The sequence below is a fragment of the Pavona decussata genome, unplaced genomic scaffold (genome assembly GCF_977016875.1).
Source record: "Pavona decussata unplaced genomic scaffold, jaPavDecu1.1 SCAFFOLD_156, whole genome shotgun sequence".
NCBI lineage: Eukaryota > Metazoa > Cnidaria > Anthozoa > Scleractinia > Agariciidae > Pavona > Pavona decussata.
Genome location: NW_028145568.1, coordinates 3,677,123 through 3,697,767, shown reverse-complemented (window position 1 = coordinate 3,697,767; position 20,645 = coordinate 3,677,123). Strand labels below are relative to the sequence as shown.

General features: G+C 37.2%; 1 protein-coding gene and 1 long non-coding RNA gene across 2 annotated transcripts; both read left to right on the top strand.

Moving 5' to 3' along the window:
• Positions 1-3,177: 3,177 nt before the first annotated feature.
• Positions 3,178-7,862, top strand: LOC146465379 (uncharacterized). Its single transcript, XR_014868320.1, has 4 exons — positions 3,178-3,596; positions 5,198-5,342; positions 6,223-6,394; positions 7,677-7,862. It is a non-coding gene; the product is annotated as an uncharacterized LOC146465379 (long non-coding RNA).
• Positions 7,863-10,207: 2,345 nt separating this feature from the next.
• LOC146465378 (uncharacterized) lies at positions 10,208-20,272 on the top strand. The gene is made up of 5 exons (XM_085128781.1): positions 10,208-10,266; positions 11,459-11,826; positions 13,060-13,204; positions 13,907-14,078; positions 19,801-20,272. The coding sequence occupies exons 2-5, from the start codon at positions 11,485-11,487 to the stop codon at positions 19,949-19,951; spliced, it is 810 nt and encodes a 269-aa protein (XP_084984907.1). The 5' UTR covers positions 10,208-10,266; positions 11,459-11,484; the 3' UTR covers positions 19,952-20,272.
• Positions 20,273-20,645: the final 373 nt, after the last annotated feature.

Genomic DNA, 20,645 nt, shown 5'->3' with positions numbered 1-20,645 from the left:
GCTTAAAGGGTATGGTGTATTTAGTCAAAGCAGAACATTTACAAGCGTTCTCTTTCATAACATTAAGTATGTTTTCAATAAACAGAATTAGCAAAATTCGTGTACCTGAAATGGTTCCACCGTACAACAGCAAAAGGCACGCTAGCGCTTCCTTCGTTCTGTTGTGAAAGCCAACCGTAAGGCCTTAAAAAAAAACCCGAAATGTGCAAGTTCTTGGAACCTTCCAAGAATGTGGATGATTGGCAATTTAGTATCAGCAGAATACAAGGCTTGCACTAAAACTCAACCCGGCTTGCTTGTCGTAATGATTTCACTTTGTTCCGTTTCGTGATTTGTGGATTCGGCTAATCCATTGACACTTGATTGACATAAGCAGGCTCGTGAAAGGGCGTGGGCGTGGGAAAGGTGACCATGTATCTATTATTTCTTTTTATACACATATTAAACATGTCAGTTGCTTTCATAGTTTCTATATTTCAAGGATCCTGAGATACAAAATTGAAATCATTAGCGTAGGATTCCTACTTTTGACCTTCGTTCAGTTATCTTTGATTCGCATCTTCAGTTTTACAAGCAAAAACGAACGATAAAAACCGACGTTTCTGTGTCATCATGACGCCATTGTTAAGGTAACTTGTGGACAAAATGTAAATTGTGACAAGCATTTAAACGTTCTCTTGTTTGCTTGTTTAATTGTTCCTTTGCGCTGCATATATTTATCAAGCTATTAAACCTTTTTCGTCTTGAGAATTAGCCTATCCTTTTAGCAACCTAGTTTAGCGCACATTACTTTCTTCGCCGCTTCGGGAAAGTACGAAACTCGAATACCAGAACCGATTTAAATAGCTGATTCTTACTAATTATTTATCCACGAGTTGATGAGGTTTCGACGAAGTTTTGAACTGTCGCTGAAAAAAAAAAACTTTCCATTTGTTAATGAGGCGTAACATAGAAACGGCAATCAATACTTAAGATGGTTACCCTAAGCAATCTTTCATACAAATCTTGTTTTTAACGGATTGATGTCAATTTGCTTATTTTTTGTAAGTTATTAAAAACACTTTAATATAACGTAAGATTGTTGTTATTGTTGTTGTTGCTACTCTTTTTCTACAGGTCTTTGTATTGTTCATGAGTGATGACCATTTCAGTAGTAACCGCTGATACTTTTGTTTATAATTTTCACAGTCAAACCCCGTTGTGACCGGAAAAGGTGTCAGTGTTACGGAGTTTCGTCCTAAATTCATATCAAGCGGGTTAATTTTAAGGGAAATGTCTGTATTAAAAGGGTGTCCGTAAAGCGATCCTCAACTGTACTCGGTCGATATATATTATCGATTAACGGAGAATTTAAGAAAAGTGATGGGTGTTCGGCAAAATATATATCGCTCAGTTGTTCGACACCATTCAATACTGATTAATTGACAAACTGTAACTATGTACATGGTTATTCTAACTTGTGCTGTAGGAAATTTCCACTCAGCAGTTATTGGCAATTTGTATCGGTTTTTACTACGCCTTAGCCATGTTTTAGATCGACTTTGCTAAAGTACTCATTTAATCATACTTCTTTCTTTGTGCTCGGGATCGCTTGTTCTTTGATTTTAATTTATTAACGGTTATTATTATTATTTTTTTAACTTTGACTGATTTTCCTATTGTCAATTGTTTCGCAGAACCGAGAAAAATGAGAGAGGTGTAATTGATTTTGAAAAGTCAAAAACTTAATTTGTTTTTCGATTCCAATTGCATTATAGCAATGGTTTTCGACTTACGGCATCAATTTCACCAACGTAACGAATTTAACATCATGCCATAAGTTTTACTAGTTTCCAGATTCGGTTAAATCTAGTCGACTTCAGCTCGCTCTGTAATTATTTTTTAACATATGTTATACTTCTCAAACCTCATTCAGGAAAGCCCAGGCTCCCGCTAGGCTCTCCGCTATGGTTTTAGCAGTCAATAAATTTGCTTATACAAAAAAAATTAAATTTTATATAATGACAATGTTTTTATTTTAGAACGCGAAGACAATGTTAAATAATTATTTGTATATAAGAAAACCTGGTTGCCAAGTCACCAGACAAAAAAACAAGTATTTTAAAGAAAATAAAACAAGTATGAAGCTAGCAATTTTGCTGCTTGCATTATCAAACAAAAACATTCAAGTGGTAATTCTGGTGGACTCAGACTAAAATGATTCCTTGTGCTAAATTAATGTAAGACTAAAAGGCGAGCCAAAATCGACAGACTTTTTACAAGTATTTTTGAGAGGTAAGGCCTTTAAAAATTTATTGCTACATTTCTGCTATTAGATTAGATGCATTTCAGCTGGGGAGAAATTTCAGATGTGAGGGAGCAAACTCAGTTATTAAGCGATAGGGTCTTGAATGGATTTCGTGCTTCAAGCGTATTTTGAAAATTGTTCTCACTTTTTCTAATTCGACTCAGCATCATAATTCTTCCACAGTTTTCAGTATTTTAGTACTTTTTTAATAACTCGTAGTATTCTTGTACCTCATCACCATGTTGAAATTGGCTCTACATACGTCTGGTGTAGTTAGGTAGGATTGCCCAGCTTTCAGATAATCCTCGACACAACTATGACGCTTTTTTAAAATTAAAAATAGGAATCGTCATTTAGACAAAAATGATACTTCTAAACGAAATGGAAAGTATTTTTCCCTCTTTGCCGTGTTATCACTAAAAGATAAAATACAGAAAATTGTTTAACGATCAGGGTCTAGCAGTTATGGCAGATTTACTTTGTACCAAGAGCCGATTACTAGGAGCTTACTTTACTTAAGCCTTTCCTACGGCGTTTTCACCGATCGGTCTATTTTTAGATACCCATGGGAATACTATTTCCAGGGAAAATTTAAATTCCCGTTCACCTGAGGATTATTCAAAGTTTGAGACTTGTCAGAAAGCCTCCTGTAGGAGACTGAATTTCTGGGAACTATTATTTAAAAATAGGTAGGTCTGTACAAACGCCGTCACACGAGTCTGAGGAAATTGTGCGCTCGTGGTAATGGACTCCTGTTTGTACTAAGGACCTTGTATACCCAGATAATTTGAGACGTAATTAGAAAAGGCAAATAAACAAAGGAACAACAATTCTTACCAATACACAATTAAAATTACTTGTAAAAGTACTGGCAATCGAGGAATATATCTATGAAGGTACATTGCATGATTACTCAAATTTTATATCTTTTATTCGGTCACAGTTGCAAGGTTCAGGCTCAGTCAAAATGGCTTCTATGAGTGGTTCCCGCGCGCTGTCTATCATCTGCCTAGCCCTGTATTTTTCACGGGCGTCGTCTGTTCACAGCGATTTACATGAAGCTAAGTTCTACAAACTTGAAGGGAAGTCGCTTTTTGGAAATCTGACTGAGCGGCATCTTACACAAGATTTCTTAGACTGTTCGTTTTTGTGTGTAAAGTCTGCAAAGAAAAACTGCCTTTCTTTCAACTTTGGTGGATCCGAAAGGCAAGGCTTGTACGAATGTGAGCTGAGCAACTCAGAAAGGAAACTCAACCCAGAAAATCTGCAAGAAAGATAAGGATTTGCCTACTATGGCATGATAGAGGAGGTAAGGTAACTGAACTAGATATGTACAATAATATAAATACTTTTATTATTACATCTCAGTGAGGTGACGAACTATTCTCTTAATTATTTTCTAAATAATATTTAATATCTAGCTCTAGTTTGGCACTTTTAAAAATAGTCTCCGTTTCGCTTTCTCAAGTTGTAAACAAATGCATACTTGAGAATGATGTATTATTCAGTTAGTGACACAGGCATACTCGGAAAAAAATCCGAGTGCTCCTATCAGAACTTCAACCTAAGACCTTCCGATTACTAATTCGGTTGCTCTATCACTGAGCTATAGGGGACTCGTGGGAGCTAAAGCCATTAAACTAGGTTCATGGGATAAACAACATTCCAATCCTCTAGCAGTATGCAGGATGTGGTTGTGGTTCAGTTGGAATAGGATATGACAATATTTTTATACGTGTATGTTGCTTACAGGTATAATAATAATCTAGGAAATTCTTATGAACCACAGCACCACTGGAAAGTACTGCTGGGCTGATTTAATCTTCTTCTTAAATAATGGAATCTCAGTATTAAATTTTATCAACAGATTCAAAAGTTAGAGCCGGTGGTATGACACAATTCAAGAGTAGTATGGTGGCGACTACGGTTTCCTCTTTTTGGAGGGGGAATCTCAATAACTTGACGGGGAATAAATTAAGGCCAATGACGTCATCGCCTGTTGTCTTGATCTTATGACTAAATTGCGGTGGATTCTCATTAATGTGACATTAATTATAATAGGATATGTCATGTTTTATTTTAGCCTTACCAAAAGCTTATGAAACAGTTTGACAGGTTCATGAATGATGTCATGTTCTATTTTTTATCTTATGGCAGTTATGGTCGGTATCCCCGGTTTGACAGGTTTTTGAAGGAGATGTCGATAGAATCACCTAGATAATAGAAAACTTGTTTTCCGTTTCATTAATTCCTTGCTGCTAAATTGTGCATGTTGATAATAGCGCGAACAAACTAAACACATAGAGAGATTTCACAATATGTTTATCACCGTAAAGTTGATTATGTTTGATTTTCGTTATCTGGGGTCAACGCGCTTGTGGCTATCAGATTGGAGACTAACACTCTTGAATAGCCCTTTTTTTGGCCAATAATTAAGTACGTAAGCACGCCTTGAACCGAATCCAAAGCTACATTTGCATACACTCTACGGAAAAGCCCATAAGCCCATGAGATAACCTTTAAACGTCTTCTATTTAACAAAAACAATAGACAGCTTCAGGTAATAGAAATGATCAGACGAACGAAAAAAGATTTAGATATCGGAGATTTTAAATGAATAAAAGTAACTCCATCCGAGTTTGCCTCCACCAAACCTGCCCCTCAAACCTGTCAAACCGGTTCATAAGCTGTTGGTAATGCTAAAATAAAACATTACATCATCCTATTATAATTAATGTCACGTTAATGAGATCAAAACAATAGACGATAAAGTCATCGGTGTTAATTTATCCCTCGTCAAGTTAATGAGATTCCCCCCTCAAAATAAGAGGAGACCGTGGTCGCTACTATACTACTTTCAAGGCTGGCCACCTGGAATTAAACGGTGAATTGAAATTACCTTTTTTATAGTCGCTCTTCAAGTTGTCCCCGTGCCTTTCGTTCCCCTGCCGTAATGGCGGATCATGTGTCAACGGACCGGCCTTGGGTATGTTTACATGTAACTGTCCCCTGGACGTCACAACACTGCCTTATATTGACAGGCAATGCAATTTCGGTAAGTTTAACATGGAGCTTTTATACCCAACTAAATCAATTAGTTAATGAGCCTGTTCTACAAACTCAGAGGAGAAGAAGGAGAAGGCGAGTGAATGCCTCGCCCGTGAGGCTTTCGATTGATCGTATCAATAACATTTTTTTTATCAGCGCCTGGTTGGTTGACTGAAAATTGCTGATAAGTGGGTGAAATATTGAAGGATAAGTAATATGAACTCATTCCAAGGTTTCATAAGCTATGTGTGTTTCATCTTTTTACGGATGAATAGCGTGTGATAACAGTGTGAAATGTCAATAAAAAGTGTTGTGCCAAAGTTTCTGATGACCCCAGCTTCGTTCAGCAACATTTAGTAGTAAAGGGTCCCCACAAGTTATAATTTAGTTGAACATAGCAAGATAGGTAGGTAAAAACCTGCTTCGTATATCGGTATTTTTTATTTACCGAAAGGTTACTCGTCAACCTCATTTCCAGGGCCTTTGACATATTCAAAATGGCGGTACGGAGAAGACCATGGAACACACCGCAAAATACCCCACGAACAACCATCATAATATAATCCTTCTAATTCGTGTGATATGTTAAGATACTACAATTAATTCACAAAATACGAGTAAAAAAATAAATTCCCAATCATTGATGTTTTCAAACAATTCTAGTTTGGAGTAAAATCCAATGTGAGAGCCATGTTGGTGACTGTTGATCATGTTGATCGTGTGACGCTTAAAGCAAAACGAGGGTCTCTACCTGTGGTTTTACATTTCATAGTTAAGTTTACTCTGAAGATGTTTGATAAACCTTCGAAAAGGTTTTCGTAGTCAACAACATACAACGTAGACAATGCCCACTCCAAAATAGTATTAATATTTTTGTTTATTTTCAGATTTTTCTCAGATCAAACAAACGAATCCCGTACAAGACGTTTTCGCTGTGAGTACTTCTCGATACTAACTGAACTATTATGAAGCCGAGCGAATTTGTAGAATGATTGGAGCGACCTTAGCCTCTTTCGGTCAACTGACTGCCGCTTGGAAAGATGGACTAGAATACTGCAAGTAAGGCACATTTTAATATCTATATATACGGAAAGAGGGTGATGACACTCATCAACTTAAATTTCTAAACACGAGTTCGGAAACTTTACCTTGACACCCTGCCATGAGTCATAAGTCCCAAAGGAGAGTGGCACCATTGACTTTGATCACTCCGGGTTTTGCTGATTGCCGTTAAGTTGATAGGAGATAAGAAAAGGTATAACGGCAAAAAAAAATTATACGCGTTTATATCCCAAGGTTAAGGGATTTTTTTGTTATTTTATTTTCATTTGAAATTTCCAGATTTTTAATGCCAGAAGTTTTAGTAATTTACGGCCCTTTCAAGATAGGCTTTGTGACCACCTGGTTCAAGGGAAGAAAAAAGTAAATCCACTCACATCAAGGATGATAAAAGTGTTAGGAAAGAAAGACTATGGATCCGTTTGATTGACCCTATTCCGGAATAGGATTACATACAACGCTGACAAGAAATCCCTCATAAGACGTTTAGGAGTTAATGGAGTACGAGATGGCTCTTTTAAAAATTATCATGTGTCAGGGTAAGTTTTCAGAAATGGCTTTCCAAATTACTTAGAATGAGACTGATTTGACAGCTATTCCGCTTATTCTTATTTCCGGAATAAGGTCAGTCGAACGCAGCCTATGAATCAAGTTTACCAGGCACCCGAACTCTTACATTATCATCCTCCAGAACAGGGACAGAGAAACCTACGTAAACATAACCATGACATGCTGTTGCCCCAAGTTAAAAAATTAACGCTCAAAGGGACTATGCCACACAGACGCATGCTCGCGTTGATGAGAAGCACTTTAAAACAATATCGTCAGCAAGCTGTTTTAATCTGTTTGAATCGACTTCATTTTCGGAAAGTTAGCTGAATTTTTAATTTAGGAACCTTCTCTAGCAATTACAGATGCTGTTTCTTTAAAGATATTTTTGAAACATTTCGTAATGGCGGAAAAGCAAACCTCCGGCGACGAGCTGTATGCAAAATAGCCTCAATCGGACTCTACTGCGTATATTCCCCAGCTGGCATAGTCTCTTGAAGGGTACTAGGGTGAATAGATGTAATATATAGATGTTTGATTTAATTAATTATATCTAATTCAAAAACTTCTATTTTATCATGTCGTTTGTCTGTGTAGCATTTCAAATCAAAACTGTTTACTCGTCTTCTTATTAATCACAATTTTGAGAAAGTACAATGCAGTTAGATTTCACACTTTGGACAAAAAAAAATGTAACTTTGGCCCTTATTACAATTTTATTTTGTTTCTCTAGTTATGGCTGGCTATTCCATGGTAAAGTTGGCTACCCGATGCAAGTAAAACATCGAAGCTGTGGAAATAAGATAGGAATCATCGCGGGCCGACATTTAATTGATAAGAAAAAGAAGTATAACGCATGGTGCTACAAGAAAGTCATTGCTTAAAAAACGCTGAAAATCTCCAGAGAATATCAAACAGTTTATAAAGCAAATTGTTGCTGTGTAACACTGCACTCACGTTTTTAGTCAGTTCTCTTCATGCAAGAAAATCCACCGACCCACCTCAACTTCACGATTGCAACTGATGCGCCATTTGAATAGGTGACAAAGAAAGATATGTAAAAGAAGTTTGCGTAAGGGGGTTTGGTTTCAAAAATATTGTAAAATAAAGACAATAAACTGCACCACCCTTACGTAAAGCTGAATAGTTTTCATTTGATTGATGAAAATTTAGGATTTTATCCACAGACTCAAATCTTTGTGCCAACTACATTTAACAGGCATGCACTGTAGCACTGTCATCATATGCAATGTTGCGTTTCTCTATCGGCTGAAAATTTAACGACTGAAAAGAGAAAGTTGCCTAATTAAGTGGCATCCAAATTGTTCGTCGAGAACCTGGTAGCATTCAAGAAACTCAGGTTTCCAATCGCAGTTCGGTTGCGTCTTTCAGGTGTAACAACACAAGCTACATCATGAAAATTGAATTATGGCATTGGACTATTATTAGTATTTCCATTTATAATATAGCGGTGGTTAGCTCGAAAGCTAAGCTCTTCTGACCACCGTACACTTCTACCAAAGCCATTAACTTCTTTCTTTTCCTTTTATTTGTCATTTTATTCCTATGTTTCTATATACAATGTAAACACTATATCCAAGTGTCAATAAACTGAAACTGAAACTGAAAAAAGCAGAATACAATTCATTAAATACTTTTTTTTGACGCAACCCTTATCGCAATCTCGTTTAACCAAACTTTAAGACACAGATGATGACATATCTCTGAAGTTTGCATCCGGTGTGCTTTTAAGCATAATCGTTCGTCCAAAAAATGTCACGTTTTCTGGCGGTAGAGACACGATATCTCTTTAAATTTCTCCTGTAAAGTCATTCAGGCAGGCCACATTCAATCGGCCATGTTATTTTTCAAACTGGATAACCTCTCCTTCTAGCCACCAGTCTTTTTAATTGGTCATATGACGTTGTAATGACATCATGATTGTCAAATGGCGGTTCTTGGATCCGCCATCTTGGATTTCTGGATTTCTCCAAAACTTCAGGAAAGCGTCGAAATTAATGGTTGATCCGTTCTAGTAGATGGCTGCAGTTTAAAATTTGTCACGCAGGGCCGAGTGATGAGCCCATTACTTTTTTGTTAGGAATACTTAGTTGCTGAGGGTTTAATTTCGTTATTGCAATTTGCCATTTTTAACTAGACGACAACAGCAACTGACCAGATCAGTTACCTGCTTCTTGGAGTTCTGGTGCTAACCGGCATTTCTTCCATGTACAGTCAAAACCCTGTTAACACCTTTGTGACCAGATAAAGTGTCCGTGTTACGACGCTTCCTCCTAAATATCAAACGGGTTAATTTTAAGGAAAATGTATGAGGTGGAATCGGCCAAGAAATCTTTCAGTAGTAAACAATGAGTCCGTGTTAAACAGGTGTCCGTAAAACGACCCCCCACTATACTCGATCGATGTTATCGGTTAACGGGGATTTCAAAGAAAGTGGTCGATGTTCGCCAAAATATACATCGCTCGGCTGTTTCGACACCATTCGAAACTGATTAATCGACAAACTGGAACAAATGTACATGGTTATTCTAACTTGTGCTGTAGGAAATTTCCCCTCAACAGTCTGGCAATTTGTATTGGTTTTTATTTCCCCATACCCAAGTCTTAGACCGACTTTGCTAACTCATTTAATCATACTTCTTTCTCTGTGTCCGCGATCGCTTGGGTTTGACTTGTTTTTCTATTCACAATTGGTTCACAGAACCGAGGAAAATGGGAGAGGTCTTTGAAAAGTTCGAAAAATTCAGTACGTTCGATTCGAGTTAAATTATAGCAATATCTTTCCACTTACGGTATCAATTTCACTAACGTAACGAATTTAACATTATGCCAGAAGTTTGATTTTCCAGTTTCTGTTAAATCCAGTCAAGTTTTGCTTTCCGTATTTATTTTTTTTACATATGTTATACTTCTCAACGAAACTTCAGCAAAGTGCAGGCTCCCGCTGTGTTCCCAGCTATGTTTTCAACAGTCCGAATCAATTTGCTTATACAGGAAATTTTAATTATTTATATGTAATGACAATGTATTTATTTTAGAAAGCGGAAACAATGTTAAATTATTATTTATATATAAGAAAACCTAGTTTCCAAGTCACCAGGAAAAAACAAGTATTTTAAAGAAAATAAAACAAGTATGACGTTAGCAATTTTGCTGCTTGCATTGTCAAACATTAACAAGTGGTAATTCGTGTGAATACTCAGTTAAATTCAGCTTGGGGCTGGAATGATTCCTTGTGCTAAATTCATGTAAGACTCAAAGGCGAGCCAAAATCAATCGGCTTTTTACAAGTATATTGAGAGGTAAGGCCTTTAAAAATTTATCGAATTAAGTTTCTGCTATTAGATCAGACGCATTTCAGCTGGGGAGAAATATTTAAGAAGGTGTAAGCGAGCAAACTTCAGTTATTAGGTGACTGGGTCTTGAATGGATTTTGTGCTTCGAGCGTGTTTTGAAAATTGTTCTCCCTTTTTCTGATTCGATTCAATATTTTAGTGCTTTTAAACTCATAGTATTCTTATGCCCCATCAGCATGTTGAAATTGGTGGTACATACGTCTAGTACTTTTAAACGAAATGGAAGATATCTTTTCCCCATTTTCCATGTTATCACTAAAACTAAAAAAGAGAAAATAGTTTAAGGATCAGAGCCTAGCGTGTGGCATTAAATTTACGCAAATTTTCCATCGATCCGCGGAAATTAGATTCCGTAAAAATTAACTCGCACCAAAACAAAATCAGCGAAGGTTTACTTATTATTTTCATGACTGAATTTCAATAAAACTGGCAGAAAACAATATAACGACAACGACGTGTATTCTTAACAGTTGTAATTGAGAGAAACTTAGATCCCGTAAAAATAAACTTGCACCAAACTCAGCGAAGGTTTACTTCTTTATTTTCACGACTGAATTTCAATAAAACTGGCAGAAAACATATAACGACAAGGACGTGTATTCTTTACAGTTGTAATTGAGAGTCTCCGCTGTCTCCGGGTAAATTTTCTTTTAAAATCAACTCCCTCTAGACAAAGAGACCAGGATACAAATCTCCTGCTGAAGAACAAAACAAACAATGAATGATTACAGTACATGGATGGCAACTGTTCGGTTTTTCAAAGTGGGTCGTCCGAAGGAACACCATTCTTAAGGGCAGACATTCATGTTGAAAACTGCGGAGAAAATTCGAGGTTCCCAGTATTAAAGGCTAAAATCCAAATTCGCGAAAATTTGTTCCCGCGAAACGAAAAATCGGTAATCCACGAAGTTAAACTCCCGCGATAGTACTTTGTTTTGACAGATTTAGATTGTACTAAGGACATTGTCTATCCCGATAAATTGAGACCTGCGTGATTAGAAAAAAGGAATAAACAAAGGAACAACAATTCTTCCCAATACCCAAAAAATATTACTTGCAAATGTACTGTCAATCGCTGAATACACCTTTAAACGTACATTTCATGATTACTTAAATGCTTTTGCCTTTTCGGTCTCAGTTGTAATAGGTTCAGATTCAGTCAAGATGGCTTCTACTTGTGGTTTCTGCGCGCTGTCTATAATCTGCCTTGCCCTGCATTTTTCAGTAGTGTCATCTATTCACCGCTATTTACATGAAGCTAAGTTCTACAAACTTGAAGGGAAGTCGCTGTTTGGGAACCTGACTGAGCGGCATCTTACACAGGATTTCTTAGACTGTTCGTTTCTGTGTGTAAAGTCTGCAAAGAAAAACTGTCTTTCGTTCAACTTTGGTGGATCCGAAAGACAAGGCTTGTACGAATGTGAGCTGAGCAACTCAGAAAGGAAATTAACCCCCGAAAATCTGCAAGAAAGGCAAGGATTTGCCTACTATGGCATGATAGAGGAGGTAAGATAACTAAACTAGATACATACAATAAATCACTTTATTATTACATCTCAGTCATCTCAGTGAGGTGACGGACTCATCACTTTATTATTTGCAAAACACCAATTAGAATCTAGGTTTGGTTACTAGGCACTTTTAAAATCGTTTCCGTTTCGCTTTCTCAACACGCTCGGGAAAAAGTTATTAAAAACGGCCATGAATTTTTCCAAACGATTTTTTTAAAAATATTCATGGAATTTTGTTAATATCTCTTTGTTTAAAAACTATACAAGAAAATGAAATGAAACTTTCAGTGCTAGTTTTCCCCTAAATAATTGTTTCAAATTCTTGACTCTTCACATTAGTGCTACGCATGAACGAAAAAGCTATTTTGTGACGTAATCAATTGTGACGTCACAAAAATAAAATTTAAGAATTCAAATCGAACAACTTTTTTTAATTTTCGTTGCTCTGCATTTGGGAAAGTTATCACAATTTAAGGTTACACCCTTAAAAAGGCGAAGATTGACTGGTCACGTGACTAGTAACCATAGAAACATTTACTCCAAAATAATTCTGGATTCAAACATTACATGTATTGCTTGTATTAAGTTTAGATTGATGTCTCAAAAGCAAGTAAAGTTACAGACCCAAGAATTCGTCAATTCCGTGCACCCCATCACGCCTCCACAAAATCTGTTGGCCAATTTTGCTTGAAAAATCCCTAGCGTGTACGTTGTGAACAAATGCATACTTTAACAAACGCCTTTATGAACTTCCATATTAAATTAATCATTAATGCAGATGATTTCGTTCTTAGTGCTAAGTCCGTAACGGGACTGTCAAAAGGTTGTTGTAGGCAATACTTTCAAAGGTGTTGTCTGTTTTCTAACATTAGACTTAATGGAGTTCTTATATTTACTAATGGCAACAAAATTGCTAGTTAATTTTAGAGCAATACAGCCTTATGGTTCAGTTCGAATAGGATATGACATTATTCTTATACCGTGTAAGTTACAGGTATAATTGAAGGTCGAACTTAATAACAAGTTACAAAGCTATCTAACAAAACACTTATCAACCACAACACCATTGGAAATTAAGCACTGCTGGGCTGAGTTAATCTTCTTCTTCAATAATGGCATCTCAGGATTGATTTCAACGACAGATTAAAATTTAGAGCCGGTGATATGACATGAATCGAGGCTCGCCACCAGGAATAAGAAGGTGAATTGATATTACTTATTCTTATAGTCGCACTTCAGGTTGTCCCCGTGTCTTTCGTTCCCCTGCCGTAATGGCGGATCATGTGTCAATGGACCGGCCTTGGGTATGTTTACATGCAACTGTCCCCTGGAAGTCGCAACACTGCCTTATATTGACAGGCGATGCAATGTCGGTAAGTTAAATAAGACACCGTTATGCCCCATTGAAATAATTGGCTAATGAGCCTGTTTTAAAAGTGGATGGGGGAGGGGGAGAGAAGTAGATGGTGAGTTAGTGTTTTTGCGAATCCCTTACCCCCAAGTCCCATTAATGGCATGCAATCTACGGACCGTCATCTCCTTCTCCTTCAAGTTCACAGTCCGTACGATCGAGCGAACTGTACGGGACGTCAAAAGGACTCACTCCACTGCGAAACACACTGAAATATTCTAAGTCCCCTAAATGACATGCAATCTACGCACCGTCGTCTCGAGCTCCTTCTTACGGTCACAGCGTCAAGTTCACCGTTGCCAGTGTACTGGGCAACCCTGAACAACCATCATGGTATTTTCCTTCCAATTAGTATATGTTCTGATACTGCCATTGTTTCATAATACACGTATAGAAACCAACAAATTCACAATCATCGATGTTTTCGATCAATTCAAGGTTTGAGTAAAATCCAATGTGGGGGCTATGTTGGTTACCGTACTGGCGTATTGACCGTATTGACGCCCAAAGCAAAACGAGGGGCTCTACCTGTGTTGCTATGTTTCATGGTTAAGTTTACTCTGAAGATGTCTGATAAACCTTCGAAGAGATTTTCGTAGTCAGCAACATACAACGTAGACAATGCCCACTCCAAAATAGTATTAATACTTTTATTTAATTCCAGATTTTTCTCAGATCAAACAAACGAAACCTGTACAAGGCGTGTTCTCTGTGAGTACGTCTCGATATCAACTGAACTATTATGAGGCCGAGCGAATTTGTGGGATGATTGGAGCGACTTTAGCCTCTTTCGATCAACTGAGTGCTGCTTGGAAAGCTGGACTAGAACACTGCAGGTAAGGCACATTTTATCATCTATATATACGGAAAGAGGGTGATGACACTCGTCAACTTAAATTTCTAAATACGAGTTCGGAAACTTTACCTTGGCATCTTGCTATGAGTCATAAGTCCCAAAGGAGAGTGGATAAGTCCCAAAGGAGAGTTGCACCATTGAATTTTGCCTTTCCGGTTTCTGTTGGATGCTGTGACGTTGATAGGACCCCAGAAAAGGTATAGCGACGCCTTTAATTCCAAGGTTAATGGATTTTTTACCATTCTATTTTCATTTGAAATTTTCAGATTTTTCATGCCAAAATTTAAAAAAAAAATAGACAGAAAGAAAGAAAGAAAGAAAGAAAGAAAACAAGAAAGAAAGAAAGAAAGAAAGAAAGAAAAGAAAGAAAGAAAGAAAGAAAGAAAGAAAGAAAGAAAGAAAGAAAAGAAGAAAGAAAGAAAGAAAGAAAGAAAGAAAGAAAGAAAAGAAAGAAAGAAAGAAAGAAAGAAAGAAAGAAAAGAAGAAAGAAAGAAAGAAAGAAAGAAAGAAAAGAAAGAAAGAAAGAAAGAAAGAAAGAAAGAAAGAAAGAAAGAAAGAAAGAAAGAAAGAAAGAAAGAAAGAAAGAAAGAAAGAAAGAAAGAAAGAAAGAAAGAAAGAAAGAAAGAAAGAAAGAAAGAAAGAAAGAAAAAGAGAAACACCTACTGTCTCGAGAGAACGATGTGGCTACCATGCATGTATCGCTTAGTAATTTAAGTGTCATTGTCTGAGAAAGTGTTCCAGGGGCCAAAACTTGTGGTCAACCGATTTGGCTGAAACTTGGCACAGAAGTTGGTTGCCATGAGATATTTGAAAAGCCAATTTGGCTCACTTCTCTGACTTTAAGTTTTAGAGTTTCAGGGGGGGTCTCATTTTTTGCCCTTTAAGCACAAAAAATCCAGCCTTTCAGGGGTCATTTTGAAAGTGCCATAAAACCCAACTGGTAAATTGTGCTGCCAAATGAATTTGACCATGAATATTACTATAATAGAGCTTTCATTTCATGCATGTAACTTTGCCCTCAAGGTATTGGACAGAGAGGAGCCTGGGGCTAGAGTTAAGCCAAAATTAATGTCAAAATTACAACTCAAAATTGCCATTTTTCAAAAAATCAGTGTATCTACCTGCCTTCTTGCATAACATCCGTACCTAAACCGTTATTTACTTTAGTGACCCAACTATCAAAATCAGTTGAGAAAAATTTGGCTTATCACGGTTTGTTGAATTTTTTTTCACAAACACTCCATGCCTCTATAAGGTCATGCAAAATGGAATTTTGAGCATAATTCACGCCATAAACAAACCAAATTGTTGACATGAAGCCCTTATTCTGTATTTGGTCAGTGAAAATGAATTGCTAAAGCCAAATCAGTTTAATTGTTTAGAAATACTCTGATTCTTACCTTACAATTGCTCTTAAAGGCCTTTGATTAGCAAAACAAATACCCTGATTTGGCAAAACAAGGTTTAGTTTGTACTTTGAAAACCTAGTACCCATCAAACAGCACAAATGATGAAGGCCTAACCTCGATATAACGATCTTTTTAAACGATGCTTGAATTTTTCATTGATTAATATTCAGTTCCAAGTCATAATTCTTCTCCGTTGCTCCAAGCATGGAAAGTCTCTATATATATTTTGTCAGGCTTGATTTTTATTATGATTACAAGATAAAGTTAGCTTAACGAAAACGTTCGTTAGTATATAATCTATGTCTGTTAACAGCCTGAACAGTTCTTGTAAATACCCACCAGTAAAGGAGCATGGCCATGCATACATAGATATATAAACTTACGTAGAGATATACGAGCTGCAGTTTATAGCAGCGCCGATGTGACCCGTTACTTCAGAGTTCTCTAGAGCGGAGTAAATGAAACCATCCGTCAAGAAGGAATGCACAGTTAGGAGAGCTCGATAGTAAAACAAAAAACTTGTGTTGCTGGATACAATAACCAAACGAGGCCAGGGCATTGAGATGATGCAAAATCAACTGGCCCGCCATTTTGGACATAGGAGAGAGTGGGGACTGGACCGAGGTTACGTTCTTCTTCCGTTTCGCGGCTATGTTTTATCAGGAGTAAGAAATTCAAGGGTAATTTCACGATGGCAGTTTGTTCCTTTGAAGGGGTAAGTGATCAGTGCGGTGCCACCGCATGGGCTCCGCACGAAACAGGAATGGTTCCTTTATTATCTTGCGAGAATGATATGACTGAATGGTTGAAGGAAAAGTACAAGGGGTCAGGTGCATCTGGGGCAAGAGGAAGACCTGGTTATACTAAAGCAGCAGGTGATTCAAAATATCTGTTAGGCATCATACACGCGCACAAATGGCTTTTATCGCGATCAAGTGGACTCTTTTCTGTTGAAGAGAGACCACGATATTTTACGATATTGTCGTCTCAAATTGTTTGTTTATGACTGATTGAAGATTTTCCGAGGTAATATACTTGATTCTTGCGATGAGAAACAAACATTCAACAAATTGTTCACAGGAAGGGCAAAGGGGTTGACTAAAGCCCTAACTTTGAAAGGTAAGAGCGCAGTTATTTTATCGCAACAATCTCTATGACCGAAAACAACGATAAGAATAACTTGAAGTTGAAGGCTGTTTTTCGTCTGCTCGCTCTGTTTGTTTACATTCAGCTTTACCTGTTCAGACGCTTATCACGCAATCCTACATTTGCCAGTTTCGTCTAAGATAAGAGAACTTGAAAAATCTTTGCAAACATGCTGCATCGAAGCAAATCTTTCAAGCAAATCTCATAACAAATCGGCAGATTTTGAGACAATATAAGGACTTCTTAACGATGCGAATTAAGCAGAGAGTCCATATACGGGAAAACATTCTGTACGTATGTCATGGTGTCATTATCAAGTCGTAATACCGTCTCAAAATCGAATGTAGTTTCTTTTTATCGTGATTCATCCATTCTTGTAGAAAAAAAATGTTTAATCGATTAGTTGAGCTCAGAATAAAACGATAAATCTGAGATAGGTTTTAAACTGGGTGTAAGATTCCTAAAATTATACCGCCTCTATTCACATACTAAAAAAACTAATTATAAGTAATTAAAAAAAGTATCCGAATAATTTTTGTTACCAAGAAAGTTATCCGTGAAACAAGACATTTTCTCGCTCAAAATGTCAATTTCATCGAAAAGCTTCGATGCAGCATGTTTGCAAAGATTTTTCAAGTTCTCTCTTCTTAGACGAAACTGGCAAATATAGGAAACCGGTAGGGTTTCACGCTCGAATTGTGATTGCATGATAAGCGTCTGAACAGGTAATGCTGAATGTAAACAAACAGAGCGAGCAGACAAAAAACAGCCTTCAACTTCAAGTTATTCTTATCGTTGTTTTTGGTCTTAGAGATTGTTGCGATAAAATAACTGCGCTCTTACCTTTCAAAGTTAGGGTTTTCAGTCAACCACTTTGCCCTTCTTGTGAACAATTTGTTGAATGTTTGTTTCTCATCGCAAGAATCAAGTAAATTACCTCGGGAAATCTTCAATCAGTCATAAACAAACAATTTGAGACGACAATATCGTAAAATATCGTGGTCTCTCTTCAACAGAAAAGAGTCCACTTGATCGCGATAAAAGCCATTTGTGCGCGTGTATGATGCCTAACAGATATTTTGAATCACCTGCTGCTTTGGTATGACCAGGTCTTCCTCTTGCCCCAGATGCACCTGACCCCTTGTACTTTTCCTTCAACCATTCAGTCATATCATTCTCGCAAGATAATAAAGGAACCATTCCTGTTTCGCGCGGAGCCCATGCGGTGGCACCGCACTTATCCCTTACCCCTCCAAAGGAACAAACTGCCATCGTGAAATTACCCTTGAATTTCTTACACCTGATGAAACATAGCCGTGAAACGGAAGAAGAACGTAACCCCGGTCCAGTCCCCACTCTCTCCTATGTCCAAAATGGCGGGCCAGTTGATTTTGCATCATCTCAATGCCCTGGCCTCGTTTGTTATTGTATTTAGCAACACAGGTTTTTTGTTTTACTACCGAGCTCTCCTAACTGTGCATTCCTTCTTGACGGATGGTTTCATTTACTCCGCTCTAGAGGACTCTGAAGTAACGGGTCACATCGGCACTGCTATAAACTGCAGCTCGTATATCTCTACGTAAGTTTATATATCTATGTATGCATGGCCATGCTCCTTTACTGGTGGGTATTTACAAGAACTGTTCAGGCTGTTAACAGACATAGATTATATACTAACGAACGTTTTCGTTAAGCTAACTTTATCTTGTAATCATAATAAAAATCAGGCCTGACAAAATATAGAGACTTTCCATGCTTGGAGCAACGGAGAAGACTTATGACTTGGAACTTAATATTAATCAATGAAAAATTCAAGCATCGTTTAGAAAGATCGTTATATCGAGGTTGGGCCTTCATCATTTGAGCTGTTTGATGGGTACTAGGTTTTCAAAGTACAAACTAAACCTTGTTTTGCTAAATCAGGGTATTTGTTGTGCTAATCAAAGGCCTTTAAGAGCAATTGTAAGGTAAGAATCAGAGTATTTCTAAACAATTAAACTGATTTTGCTTTAGCAATTCATTTTCACTGACCAAATACAGAATAAGGGCTTCATGTCAACAATTTGGTTTCTTTATGGCATGACTTATGCTCAAAATTCCATTTTGCATGACCTTATAGAGGCATGGAGTGTTTGTGAAAAAAAATTCAACAAACCGTGATAAGCCAAATTTTTCTCAACTGATTTTGATAGTTGGGTCACTAAAGTAAATAACGGTTTAGGTACGGATGTTATGCAAGAAGGCAGGTAGATACACTGATTTTTTGAAAAATGGCAATTTTGAGTTGTAATTTTGACATTAATTTTGGCTTTAACTCTAGCCCCAGGCTCCTCTCTGTCCAATACCTTGAGGGCAAAGTTACATGCATGAAATGAAAGCTCTATTATAGTAATATTCATGGTCAAATTCATTTGGCAGCACAATTTACCAGTTGGGTTTTATGGCACTTTCAAAATGACCCCTGAAAGGCTGGATTTTTTGTGCTCAACGGGCAAAAAATGAGACCCCCCCTGAAACTCTAAAACTTAAAGTCAGAGAAGTGAGCCAAATTGGCTTTTCAAATATCTCATGGCAACCAACTTCTGTGCCAAGTTTCAGCCAAATCGGTTGACCACAAGTTTTGGCCCCTGGAACACTTTCTCAGACAATGACACTTAAGGCCCTTTCAAGAAAGGCTGTGTGATCACAAGGGAGGAAAGAAAGCAAATCTACTCCCATCAAGAATGATATAAGCGTTATGGAAAAACGACTATGGAGCAAGTTTACCATGAACCCCAATTATCGTCTACATGATCATCCTCCGCATCAGAGACAGAGAAACCTACGTAGACATGATCGTGGCTTCCATTTGCCCCAGGTTCAAAATATACGTTTTAAGGTTTACTTGTAAAGGGTACTACGATGAACAGATGTTTATTTTATTGATTATATATAATTCAATTACTTCTATTTTATCGTCCTGTCCTGTCCTCATACTGTGAAATCGCTCGTTTGTCTGTGTAATATTTTAAATAAAAACTGTTTACTCTTTTTTTTTATAATGCATAATTTTGAGAAAGTAAAATGCACTTAGTTTCATAGGCTATATTTTCGACAAAAGTTTATTAATTTTGGCTCATATTACCATTTTTTTTTTCATTTCTCTAGTAAGGGCTGGCTATTCTCCGGTTCAGTTGGCTTCCCCATGCATAAAGCAAGACAAGGCTGCGGAAATAACACAGGGATCATCGGGGGCCAACGTTTAATTAATAAGGAAGGGAAGTTTAACGCATGGTGCTACAAGAGAGTCATTGGCTAAAAACGCTGAAAATTTCCAGGCAATATCAGACAGTTTTATGAAGTGGTTTGTTGCTGTGTAACACTACGCTGACGTTTTTACTCAGTTTCGCTTCATTCGCGAACATCCAGCTATTCACTGTAACTAAACGATTGCAAAGGTGCCATTTAAGTATATAAAAAAAGGTATGTAAAAGAAGTTTGCATGACGTGGTTTTGTTTTGAAAATATTGTAAAATAAACACAATAAACTGCACCACCGTCACGTAACGCTGAACAGTTTTCATATGATTGGCCAAATTACAGACTCAAACCTCTTTGCCAACTAGATATAACACGCATGCGCTGTAGCACGGTCATCATATGCAACATTACGTTACTCTATCGGCTGGAAGTTTAACGACTATAGAGAACAAAAGAAAATAATTTATAGTTCAAGTTGCCTAATTAGGTCACATCCAAATAGTTCATCGAGAATTTTGGAGCATCCCAGAAATTAGGTTTCCAATTGCAGTTCGGTTGCATCTTTCAGGTGTAACAACACAAGCCATATTATTGAAGGTAAATTATGGCATTAAATACCTTTTTGACGGGTATCCCTTATTGCAATCTCGTTTAACCAAACTTTAAGACACAGATGATGACACATCTCTGAAGTTTGCATCCGCTGCGTTTCTAAGCATAATCGTTTCTTCTAAAAATGTCACGTTTTCGTG

What these genes read in the sequence shown, in the direction of transcription:
- LOC146465378 (XM_085128781.1), top strand. Translation starts at nt 11,485, where the DNA reads ATGGCTTCTACTTGTGGTTTCTGCGCGCTGTCTATAATCTGCCTTGCC. An exon ending in TGACAGGCGATGCAATGTCG is followed by an intron (nt 13,205 to 13,906) that starts GTAAGTTAAATA and finishes ATTTAATTCCAG; the next exon opens with ATTTTTCTCAGATCAAACAA. An exon ending in GCTGGACTAGAACACTGCAG is followed by an intron (nt 14,079 to 19,800) that starts GTAAGGCACATT and finishes TCATTTCTCTAG; the next exon opens with TAAGGGCTGGCTATTCTCCG.